The sequence below is a fragment of the Oreochromis niloticus genome, linkage group LG19 (genome assembly GCF_001858045.2).
Source record: "Oreochromis niloticus isolate F11D_XX linkage group LG19, O_niloticus_UMD_NMBU, whole genome shotgun sequence".
Classification (NCBI taxonomy): Eukaryota; Metazoa; Chordata; class Actinopteri; order Cichliformes; family Cichlidae; genus Oreochromis; species Oreochromis niloticus.
Window position 1 is genome coordinate 7,609,284 of NC_031983.2, and position 12,971 is coordinate 7,622,254.

The window sequence follows — 12,971 nt, forward strand, 5'->3', positions numbered from 1 at the left end:
AACCTCTCACTTGCTACATGATTCAGCCGGTGTGCTGGCACGATTAGTGGAGAACATTTTAGCGGAGGATCATGTCGGGTTACTGCCGTCCATTTGCTGCAGTATGTGGTTGCAGCATCAATACTCCTGTAATTGTTCAGACACACTGTGGCACTTTTTCTGTCTTTTTGTTTGTGTAACCAACTATTTGGATCCTCCCTGCTTTTCAGGGACTGGACGGGTAGAGTGGCCATACTAACACGCGTGTTATTAGCCACTGAACATCTCATCATGTAATGCAACCATTGATTTTATTTCAGCTTAAGATTTGTTATTGGCATTTTAGCCTTTTATTAGACTGTCTCCATATATGTGGTCTTGCAGTATTTCTGTCGTTTGTGGAATTGATAATAAATTTGTCACAAAAAAATAAATAAAATTAATGGAGACCAGTAATTAAAAAGCTTGAATGCCCTTTTTTAATCCACCTAGTTTCCTCTGCTTGTCTAAGCAGAGTCAGATGCGGGATCTCTTGCATGTTTACTTCTTCTTTAGCTGTCTCATGGCTGTGGGTGAGGGTTGGAGCTTGGATTGGCTTGTAAACTGAACTGTTTTCCTCTCAGCTCACCTCTGTGTTCAGCATATCTGCCGGGGACATCAATGCTGATGCAGCACCCTGGCTGACTTTTATATCTTTTATCTTATGCTCTAACTCTGTGTTTGGTTGCACTAATTTCAGCTGAAAGTACTGCAAATATTATTATACATAAGTAAAAGGAGTGAACTTTAAAGGCCGCTCTTTGCCTCTGTCGGTACTTTGGGCCTATGCCAGCAGTTCATTTCACTCCTCTTTAACATGCTTTTAATGGCTCCATTTGGTGTAGTGTAATGACGCTGCTCTTTGCACTGCAGTCTGGTATCGACGCTTTGTGCAGGTCCAGTGTTGAGTTGCTGTATTACTTATTGTAACTGTGCTACATTGCATGATTGAATATTATAACCTGAAATAATTCTGTTTTGAGTGAGCTTCCAACCTTCTAAAATAGAAATCATTTTGAAACAGTGCACTGGGCTGACATACCAGCAGACCTGTAATAAACCCTGAATCAGAGGCCAAAATTTAATGGAGACGCACCTAAAAAAATGTATTCAAATTTATAAGAGCAAAAAAACAAAAACAAAACTGTTTTAAACATTGTAAACAATTGTAAATGGCACAGTAGACCCCTGCTACAGTTGCCATAGCAATGGGACTGATGTTGTGCTGAGGACAGTTGGATGAAAGCAAAGTGCCCCCCTTCCAACCCCCCCACCTGCAGTCCTTGGTGTCTGGGAGAGATGGAGGAGCCGAAACATCAAACCATCAGGCACCGCAGGAACATGAAAGAATCACGAGCGCCTTTTGTGTCGTCGCTCTCAACAAGTGTGTTTGCAGGAGGAAAGAAACTAATGCCTCTGTGTCCAGCTTTGACTGGTAATACTTGTTTGTCTTAGTGCTTTTTATTTATTTTTTAAAATTTTTCTGCAGTTAGTAGAGCAATGTTTTAAGTAGTGTCTCATTTTGTGATATGGTGTTTGTGCACGAGCATGGTGCTTATTTCACTGATCTGCAGCTGTGTTGTACAGATGCATTTAATCTGTTTAAGCCTCTGCTGGCCACACAACACAATGTGGTATCACTAGGCTTCGGTGTACACCTGTAATGCTTCAAATGAAGACAGATTTTTATCTTATTAAAACTATATTCTCATTCATTATTTGTTAATACACTGGCCTGCAGCATGCATACTAATATCCAGTTATAGCTATATACCTCTGCACCACCGGACAGGCATTTGCATCTATTCCTGAGCAGCCAGCTGCCACAGTATGAGATATTTGCTTGCTTTTAGTGGATGGAGTGAGTGCTGATTCCTAACTAATTCATATTTTGATGTGACTGAAGAGTTGGCTCAAACTGTCATTGAGCTGTTATAATATAAGGAGCCTGTTTGACATTGAGAGCACCGGTGTTACAGTTCTACTGCAGACTGAGTGTATTTGCCATCTGCTCTGCAGTGCCTGGGGCAACTTTCTTTACCTCAGCTTCTAGCTCAGTGCTGTTTGAGTGTAGATATCCCTCTGAGATGACTGACAAGTGTTGAGACAGGTGCTTGGCCACCTGATGAGGGAAGGACGATGCCAATAGCAATACATTCTGCTTTCCTTTGGGGGGTGTTGCATATTTTAGCTTTAAGCCCGGAGACAGCCGAGGCCACAGAATCAGAAGTAATGCAGTTGCTGAAAGGTTTTCCTGTTGTTTTATTCAGGGTTTTTAGATCGAAATTCCAGTTTCTCTCTCTGACTGTTTCCTTCTCTTTCTTCCTTCGAAGAGTGAACACCTGTCCCAACAACTGCTCTGGCCATGGAGAGTGTCAGGTGGGGAACTCCACTTCTTCTGTGTACTGCAAGTGCGAAACCTACTGGAAGGGGGAAGCCTGTGACATCCCGTACTGCCTGGCTGACTGCGGGGAACCTGAAAGAGGCAGTTGCAAGGACAAGACCTGCGTCTGTAAGACTGGGTGGCAAGGTAGGGCTGGCAGCTCGGCGGGAACACTTTAGCAGATGTGCGACTTCATTTTCACATATGCTTTGCTGGTGTTAATATCCACAGCAAGTTGGCTTCAGCATTCTCATACAAGCCAAATCGTCCTCAGGGACTAAAATAAGCCTTTGACTGGCAATCAACAATGCACAAAGGTTGAATCTGTTCATCTGGACGAAGCGTTTTCAGTGGGAGAAACGTTTCAGTCTCAGCTGACTGCAGGTTTCCCCAATCTTATAAACAGGACATTTGCACAATGACTGAAACCAGCCCACTGAAGGAACAATGGGCTGGGAGGTCAGTTCCTTCATCATGATTATGCAAATTCTCATGACCACTGATCAATGGCCATGAGTACCATTCACAGAGAGTTGGGGAATGGCTGCAATCACAGCATAGTAAGATGTTGACAGATGTACCCTTAGGCCCCCTCCTCGATTCAGAGATGGTCTTTCCCTTTTCACGTAAAAGGCCTCCTTGACTCCGCGCTCAAACCAGCGTTCCTCCTTGTCCAGGATGTGTACATCCTCATCATTGAAAGAGTGTCCACTGGCCTGTAGGTGTAACTAGACTGCAGAGTCCTGGCCTGACGAGGTAGCGCTTCTGTGTTGTGCCATCCGCTTCGCCAGAGGTTGTTTGGTTTCCCCGATGTATAAGTCCTGGCAGTCCTCCTGGCACTTAACAGCGTACACTATGTTACTCTGTTTGTGTTGGGGGACCCGATCCTTGGGGTGGACCAGTTTTTGGCGCAGCGTATTTTGGGGTTTAAAAGCCACAGAGACCCGGTGTTTAGAAACTGTTCCGATACTCCTGACACATACGGGATCACTACAGGTTTTCACTTAGTCAGCAGTTGACCTTCTCTCCTGGATTGGCTGGAGCTTTCTTTAGGCACCTTCCCAGCTTTGACATTGGTTCAGGTATGTGGATGACACCTGGGTGAACTCAAATCTCAGGACAGACCATCTCTGAATCAAGGAGGGGGCCTAAGGGTACATCTTTCGCCATCTTACTATGCTGTGATTGCAGCCATTCCCCAACTCTCTGTGAATGGTACTCATGGCCATTGATCAGTGGTCATGAGAATTTGCATAATCATGATGAAGGAACTGACCTCCCAGCCCATTGTTCCTTCAGTGGGCTGATATTGAGAAGGACGGATAAAGACTTCCCCCATGGCTGTTCATACTACACCAAAATAATTAAACTTCTTGGTTAAATACTTAGTTAAATACTGAGCTAAACTTCACACTGTGAGAAAGGAGAGTTTCGCTGGTCTGCATGACAGTTGTTTAGTCTGTTATAGGTAATGAAAAAAACATCTTTGGCTTATATGTTGAGACCTTTAAGGTACTGATGGCTCGTTCCAGTTAATTCTGATTTATGTATTTTTCTAACCTTTTATTTTTTTTTTACCATATCAGGACTTTGTGTTGATTTCTAAAAGCAAACTCAGTGTAAATTAGAGGAAACCTCAGTGCAGTCGAGCACTGAGCAGCTCCAGCAGAGCAGTTGGAGGTTTAGCAAAGAGAGTGTTTTCTTTCATCCGTCCAGATTTTGCCTGTTTATCTGGTGATTCAAACCGGTTCCTCTTTAAGCTTTAAGCCTCCCGCGCTGTTATTGAGGTTTCTGCAGCCCCCACGGCATCCATCTGCCGTCACCCGATGGACTTGAAGTGAACTTTTAGCACGATCAGCTTCCTCATAGTTCTGGTCGAGTCATGACTATTCACTTATTTTATTTGGTCATGACCCGACACCGCTGTATGCTTTTTGAGCCGGACCATATGGCCGCTCTAACCGCTCTGTTAGTTCTTAAACAGCTCCACTGCGCTGCTTTGCACAAGCAGAGACAACGGCTTAATTTAACCGCATTTATATCAGCAGCGCAGTGTGCTCACAATCTAATTACCAAAGCTGAGGGAGTTGAGAAACAGACTGGTGTTTTTCTTTAGCCTTTATTACCCTGTCATGGTGTTTTAGCAGAGGAATAGCACTCTTGGTGTACTTTATGCTGCCAGCTTCCAAATGAACTCATTTTCTACACCAGGCAGTGCAAAAAGCAGAGACAGATGCTTGTTTAGTCAAGCCACCCCGGTCTTTAATCTCTCTTTCACAGACCCATACACTTCAAAAGTAACATGTTTTTAAAGGTGGTAACACCGTGTTTGTTTTTATTTATGGAAATGCCACCGTGGTGTGAAAGTAATGTTGTTATTTAAGCACTGCAGGAAGAGGTTTGAGAATATTAGCTACTGAGAATTCATTTAGCTGCTGAACAAAAAGCAGAACAGGTAAAGTGACCTTGATTGTCGGAGTGAAGCAGAGAACTTCCTTTCCTGGCACACGATTGCATGTGTATTGTTTTTAAATGACCAGTCTAGCTGTGAACATCCGGTTTCTGCTGTGCGGTACAGTGATGTGCGCTAAATGGTTGGTAAATGTTTTATTCCGATGAGGATTCATCTCATCGGGTAGGATGGACAGACTGTAGATGAAAAGGGTCATCAAAGAGCCCTCGGACCCGACCGCTGCCTGCAGGATTGACAGGAAAAGGCCAATCTTTGTATTCCTGTCCTGGTCTTTGTTTGCCAGAAAACTTTTCCCTTCATTCAGGAGCGATTCCGGTTTATGCTGGTGATATTGTTCTCGTCCATAAACAGAGGAAGGCCGCTCTGGCCACAGCCATCTGTCTTTTTAAAGATTTATTTTAGTGAAAACAATGAAGCTTTAATAGTTATGGTTTCCTCAAAGAATAGCCTCCACCATTAGCTAAAGCGTCTGCATCACGTCAGTGTTTCTCCGTATTGCTGATTCCCCTGAACTCCAAAAACTTTATGATCAAGTTTATGGCAGCACGCCTGCTTTAGCCTCTTCCTTGAAATCTCTTTGACAATCAGGTAGATTGAAGCAGAAGTTTTGGCAAAAAATTGGCACGTAAGGCCAACTCTTTTATAGCACAGTCACACTGTTACTCTCAAATAAATAACTAAATGCGAGTACATGTGGGAAAAATATATTCTTCTGCATGTCCCCAATTTTTTTTCCCTTGGCTCTAAAGGAATAAAATCCTTGGAAGTTTTATCCTCTTAATGTGAAGACTTTTTACAAACAAGCAAACAAATTTGTTTTCTGCTTCTTGCTTTATGCTGATTTTATTTTAGTACAGTCATCTTTTTTATGTCCCTGTAAAAGTAGAAATTAAAGGAATGAACTGAGTTAACCAAGCCTCCTACATCGCCGAGTTTCCTGTGGAGCCTTAACTCTGTGGTTTTTCCCTCCCCTCTCAGGTCCTGACTGCTCCGTCTCGGTTCCTGCCAATTCCTCTTTTTGGAGCCGAGAGGAGTACACTGAGGCCGGGCTGGCCAGGGCTTCCCACAAGGCTGTAGTTGAGCAGGGCGTCATGTGGGTCATCGGAGGCTACGTCTTTAACGCCTCCGACTATCACATGGTCAAAGCGTAAGTTGACTCCCCCGGCGAACATCTTCACTTTGATTTTTAGGCATTGGCTGCAGCTCTCGTCCAAAAGAGCTGCGAGACACTGGTTCTCCTTGTTGCTATGCGACTGCAGGGTTTGTTCTTTTCAAACACAGCGTCTTTTTTGGAGAATATTTGAGTATTTAAAACTTATGCCCAGTGTACTGAGGGCTAAAGCTGTACTTGGCTGTCAGGAAGAAGCCACAGGACTTCCTGCCTCCTGAAAATCGACATGAAGAAGAACACAGCTCCGTACAGACAGTGTGTCTTGGACACAGACGGCATGTTATTAAAACCATAAAAATTACAGCACTGGCTCAAAGTTATCACCCTTAACTCCACCCAGGACAATCACACACATGCCCTCGGCTCAAGTTTTGGTTTATTAGATTGCCTGTAAGCCAAGGTGTGGTTTTTTTTTCTTTTTTTCTTAAACTTAGATCATGTGACACTGTAAATGATCATTTTGTCCACCTTGCACAACCTATTTAATTAGAACACATATATAATCTCCCTAAGTGTAACCGGTTACCTTGTACCCAGTGTAACAATGCTTTCTTACTGTTATACCTGAACATAAGATCCACTTTGACTGCCGGCCTGCTATCAGGCCTTTGCGATTCAGATATTTGTTATACACTGGTATCTTTCAAAGGTGCTGCAATCTTATTTTAATTATTTATTTATTATGACCCTTTAGTTTCCAAAGCAGAGGTCCTAAAACACTGAACTACCAGGTTGCCTAAACATGCACACATTCCTCAAATACTGTTGAATTTTGGAGATTTATTAAATCAAAGCACATTAACATGTGAAGACTTGAAGCCTTATGTTTTTGCCCCATCTCCCATGGCCGCCCCTCCCTGAGCCTGGTTCTGCTGCAGGGTTCTTCCTGTTAAAAGGGAGTTTTTCCTTCCCACTTTCAGCAACTGCTTGCTCATCTAATGGCCTTTACTTTACAGCAAAAGTCCCTTAAAGTGATGTTGTAATTTGGCTCTATATGAAAAAAAGATTTGAATTCAACATTTGGTTTCTTCAGAACTCAAAATGTCATGAACTATCACAAGATTCCAAACAAATATCGTGGGATTGAATGAAGCGATCAGTTTATATTCCGAAGGCCGTCTTACTGCGATGCCCTTACGTGCCGCAAAAACATTGTTTGCCCAGTACTACAACAACATAACTCAGGAACAGAAGGAGAGATTGATGTCAAACTGGAACTTAAAAGGCTGGCAGAGGCAAAAGCAGCGAGGCAGTAACTCTAATCTGTTTGCTGCAGGGCCGGCATTTACGATCACACTTTAAATCAGCTAAATGCATAATCTCATGCAGCGAGTCAAGTGATTAATAGGATCTTTGCTGCGCTCGCTCATGTTTGTTTGGTTACTTTGTGAAAGACTTTGAACAGACACTTTCATATACAATTTTAAAGTGAGCTGGAAAATCCTCCTGTAAATCTGAGCAAAACCGCTTCTTCGTTCCTGCAGGTATAACATCAGCAGCAAGACATGGATGAGCCTCGACCCCTCCGTCAACACTGTCACACCACGATACGGCCACTCGCTAGCCCTGCACGAGGTATGTAAAACGAAAGTCATTGAAAGCACAAAATGAGTGCATGCTCTAAACTACGTCCTCGTACTGTGGTAAATTTTACAGACAGCCTTAGTGTGATTTGAACACGATACGTAAGAAGCTGTGAGCGATGAACTTACAACCTCCCTATTCTTTCTGTATGCCTTTTAGATAACCTTTTGTTATCTACAACTTAGATATAAATAAATCTCAGGGAGTTTTTATGCAGAAATGAGGCAGTTTCCTCTCTGCAGAAAGACTTTTAGGGACTCCTGGTGGAATAATAACAAGATGAGGAGGTCCATTAATGCATAACAGACAGAATTTAAATAATTTTAATTTACACGTCATGTACCATGACGTCATGGAACGTGACGTGTACCACCTCTCAGGACATTACTCATAACGGATTTATAGAAAGCTGCACATGATGCCTCAAAAGGTCTCTTTGGTTAAAATTATATGATGCATTAAAAAAATGTTTTGGCCTTTATGTGATAATAAAACAGTGAATACAGACTGGTAGGTGGGGAGAGAGAGAAGGGTAAGACGCACAGCAAAGGGCCACAAGCTGGACTCGAACATGGGCCTTTTACTCTGGCCATGTGTCATATGATTGAGCTAAACTGGCTCCTGCATTAAAATAAAATTCCTAACTTGGCTACACCTACGTAAATGTTCATCATGTCTACTTTTAGTCTGGAGCCAACACTGTCAAATGGCCTGCTCTTAATTTGAAGAGCCATTAGTCTGTGTGACCTCCAGACCATCTTCAGCTTATTCATAGAAGGCGAAACAGCAGGAGGCGTATTGTGTTATTTTTGTTATATCAAACAAGACATGAAAATAGTCATCTATTTGCTGGATTATAATAATTCTTCTTATATGTAACATGCGAGCGATGCAGACTCTGTAGCGTTGTTGCTGCGAGTTATTCCAATGAATTATAAGAAAGTTTAACTTAATTTGTTACCAAAATTCTGCAAAAAGTCTTTGGAGTGTGTATATAATCCCGCTTCACTCTTTGTTCCCTCCAGGGTAAGATCTACATGTATGGCGGAAAGATCGATGCTACAGGAAATGTCTCCAGCCAGCTGTGGGTTTTCCACATCCAGAATCAGACCTGGGTCCTTTTAAGCCCCAGGGCCAAGGAGCAGTACGCCGTGGTGGGACACTCTGCCCACATTGTGCCTCCTGTCCACGAGGGGGACGGTCCCGTCATGCTAGTTCTGTTCGGGCACTGTCCTCTGTACGGTTACATCAGCCAGGTGCAAGAGTACAATATTGGTAGGTTTTGGGCACTGTGAATGTGATCAAACTAAACTAAAAATAAGTGTTTACGAAAAGAGAGTGAAAAAAGATGCTTAAGAGGTCTCATCGTCATCTAAGACGCAATCTGCCTGAGAAAATGGGGTGAATTAATTTGCTGCTGAGGCTGATGGACAAGAGCACATCTCCAATTTGGATGTTATCATTACCTGAGCTATCAGCAATAAGAAGTGATGGCAGTCTGATACGTCTTTCACACTTATAATGGATTTGAGAAACAAATCCCAGCAGTAATGATCTCTAGTAAAAAATCTTGTATTTGAGTATTTCATTACGTTGTGAAAACTTGAATTTAGATTTTTATTGTCCAGTAAAATACTGTCATGTGACCCTCCAGCCAAGAACACATGGAGCATCGTGTCTACAGATGGTGCCCTGGTCCAGGGGGGCTATGGCCACAGCAGTGTGTTTGACCCCAGCACCAGAGCCATCTACATCCACGGTGGCTACAAAGCCTTCAGCGCCAACAAGTATGGCCTAGCAGGAGACCTGTACAAGTTTGATGTGGGCAAGAGGAAATGGTGAGAGATTTTCTGTTGTATCAGAGTTTTGTTATGAAATATGCTCGCTTGCTACAGTAGCAGGGTTTTCACACATGTACTGCAGCTCTGATCATACCCAGCGCAGTTACGTGCGAGAGTGCAAGCAGTTGGATCGGACATAAGCAGTCAAACTACCACCTCCTGAGTACAAAGTCGGCATGATGTGAATGTGTGGGTGTGTGAAAATCCCAGGTAGCAGTCTGGAGCATTTACTGCTAGCAAATGGGCATGACGTGTCCTGCCTGCATGCACGCTGTACCGCAAAAGTAGCGTGAACACGTCTGAAGCTGACCAGCCACTGCGGAAAATATGTTGACCTGATGAGCCCCCAAATTATTTTTAATTATCACTTTCCAAACCTTTCACTGTAAGCATATGCAGGTACTTAAATGCCATTTACATTACAGTAATAACTTAAATGCACTGCCTTCTTTTACTGGCTGCACCTTTTCTTCAGCTGATACCCTTTTAAAAACTATTTTGGTAATCAGCTCTTTCACCTCGCAGAGATTTCGCCTTATTTTGATAGAATTGGTCACAGAAGTGCCGCGCAACCTTCACATGTCTAAACCTCTGCTAATGGGAGGAGGTTGCACTCTGAGGATGAAGCATCTTTGCACAAGCCAAGGTTCAACAGTCAGTACTTTAGACAAAGTTTGCATGTGTAAGGAAAACAAACTTAACTCTCTTGAGTTGCAAAAAGCGTTCACGTGATGACATTTTAAAATTAAACTCGCTGGTGCTCTGAAACTAAGGGCCGTATGGCGTTCAAGTGCTTAACAACAATCCAAACTGTGGCTGTGCAGGACCATTCTGAGAGACAGCGGCTTCTTCCGGTACCTCCACACAGCAGTGATGGTTAGTGGGATGATGCTGGTGTTTGGTGGAAATACGCACAACGACACATCCATGAGCCACGGCGCCAAGTGCTTCTCATCGGACTTCTTGGCCTACAATTTAGGTCAGTAGCGCGCACACACACACACACACACACACACACACACACACACAGCCTTTTTCCTTTCACTGAGGCTCTTTGCTATCACCCATCTGCATGCATTCACACCTGGGAGCTGCTTAGTACAGCAGCAGGGTTCTTGTTGTCACTAGGAATTCAACTGGAGCAACAGAAGGTCAGATTTTTGCAACTTGATTTGCGGATTCAATAAAAACACAGCTTCTATTCATAACTGAAAAAAAGAATAAATAAATACTCATAATGTGATGTTGTTAAGCTTTCCAGCACTGTGGTGTTTTTGTCATATTCACACTAGTATTATTATCCTGGATTTCCGTATGAAAAGAGAGAAGTTAAAGCTAACTGAGAGAGTGAAGGTGCTTTTTGTCTTCTCACTTTATTTATGTGCATAACAATCCTCTTCTTTATAATTCTTAATGCTTTGGAAAAGCTGAATCCTGTGGGGTTTTGATTTCAAAATAATTATTGTTCCTCCCGATAGCTTTTGATTTTCACTGTTTCAGAAGAAACACTTTGCTTTAAATTACCAGTCGAATGAGTTGGAGCCTGTAATTACTCCTCCGCTAAAGCGAGGGCTCTGGCAGAAGTACGCGATACGCACTCTTTGTTTGTCAGCAAGATCAAAAGCTGTGCAAAACTGCAAACGATATTTCATTAAATCTACCTACAAAGGGGGAGCATAGGAAGAAGGAAAAAAAGAAACGATCCATAAAGTTTTGATGTGGCTCTGGATCATCTTTAAAAGGGGAAAATTGGGAATTTGCCTTGGCTAGGGATGCAAACTTTGTCCGTTTGCCCAGACAGTTTGTTTCTTGAAGTTCAGGCTCTTGAAATAATATCGCCTAAGTATTTGGAAGCTTCTAGCTCTTTCCTTTTGCTCATTTCAACATGACGGTATTAGGAAGTCTGTGGTGTTAGCCCCGCCCCTGGACGTGTGAGCACGAGCAGGTTTTCTTTGTTTTGTTTTGTTTTAACACCTGAGATATGTAGTTAATTGTCATCTGGGATTTTTCTCAGACGCCGTCATACTGGTTTACCAGTGATTGTACTGGAAGGCACACAAAGGTGTTTACTGCAGTTTGCTTTTCGTGTTGCAAAAATAAAGGTGGTTCAGAAGAGGCATCTTCAGCTTACAAGAAGAATAAACACCTGCTTTTGTGTCTAAATAATTAGATATAGGGAAAAAAGAGTTTATTTGGTAGTCTGTTTCCACTTTCCTGGACAAAACAGGAAGTCGCCCCCAGTAAGATCCAATCCTCTAACCCAGCGGTGCCCAGCCCCCGGGCCACGGGCCAGAGTCGTTTGGTACTGGGCTGCGAGAGTTGAGGCTTGGGTGTGAAATTTATGGTTTTCAGGGTTTTCATCACTAACTCGGTTTTCTTGGGTCTTTTCCTGTGTTGTAGTTGTGTGTCTTATTTTGAAAGAAATATTTACATGATACCATAGCGACCAGAGAGAGGAGGACGTTACTCTCAATGTTGTTGGCGGATTCCAGGAGGATGTTGCTAATAAAGTTACACAATTACACAGTGAATTCGCGTTTATTATTGTATTTACAAAATACCACAGTTTTTGTCTTGGTTGTATCTTTTTATTTTGTTGTATTTATCCGCGACACCTTAAAGGGCGGTCTGTGAAAATATTGTCTGACATTAAACCGGTCCGTGATGCAAAGGCTGGGGACCGCTGCTCTAACCTACCTGCTGTGAGGGAGTTATGATATTAAATCTGGCCATTTTTAATTAGTGCGTCTGATGTGCACTTCTCATACAAATTAGTAATATAAAGGAAAACCTGGGCCTTAGGGTTGAAAACTAGCAAGTCCAATTTCATAGATCTTCCCTTCCAAGCTGCTCTGTGAGGATTTCAGGGTGTAGGTAAAGCAGGGTGGGCATTCCTATTCATAGCTTTGGGGACATAAACTATATTTATTTGTGTTTATTCATGCAGTCTCTTTTCTGAATGCTGTGTTGCAATTCTTCAGGATACCTTAGGTTTGTAAATTGTTACTTGACAGCAGACCCCCTTTGCAGACTTGTGTTGGCAGAGTAGAAAATCAGCTTTCACTTTCCTTTTACAAGTAAAATACTGAGATCCGAGTTGATTTTTGAGAACTAATTATAATCCTGTTTGAAGTTCTCCTCTTTGTCCTAATGTAAGCTAACACAGCTTTGTCACAAACCATCCCGGCTTCCTCATTTTGTTAACCGCCTATAGACGCTGTCGTAAATTGAGTCTGCCTCCTTCTGCAGTGCCGTCGCAAGCTGCTCATTAATAAGAGACTTCACTCTCTCTGGATGGGAGAATTCCCCGGAGGCTGAAAATTGCCCCGGGACATTCGAGGGTTTTCTGTGTCATTTCCATCATGATTGACAAGCAGTGAAACTATCTCTCAGGGGCACACACACACACACACACACACACACACACACACACACACACACACACACACACACACACACACACACACACACACACACACACCCTCCCATCTCTCCCAGCTT

At 42.9% G+C, this 12,971-nt stretch overlaps 1 protein-coding gene across 4 annotated transcripts in view; it reads left to right on the plus strand.

The window, feature by feature from the left end:
- The window catches only part of atrn (attractin), a 130,910-nt gene that overhangs the window by 15,876 nt on the left and 102,063 nt on the right, over positions 1–12,971 (plus strand). For all 4 annotated transcript variants that reach the window (XM_005453367.4, XM_005453369.4, XM_005453372.4 and 1 more), the window contains exons 5-10: positions 2,352–2,548; positions 5,853–6,021; positions 7,530–7,620; positions 8,655–8,904; positions 9,284–9,467; positions 10,295–10,449. In XM_005453367.4, coding sequence (XP_005453424.1) covers positions 2,352–2,548; positions 5,853–6,021; positions 7,530–7,620; positions 8,655–8,904; positions 9,284–9,467; positions 10,295–10,449 — 1,046 coding nt within the window. The remainder of the gene's footprint in view (positions 1–2,351; positions 2,549–5,852; positions 6,022–7,529; positions 7,621–8,654; positions 8,905–9,283; positions 9,468–10,294; positions 10,450–12,971) is intronic.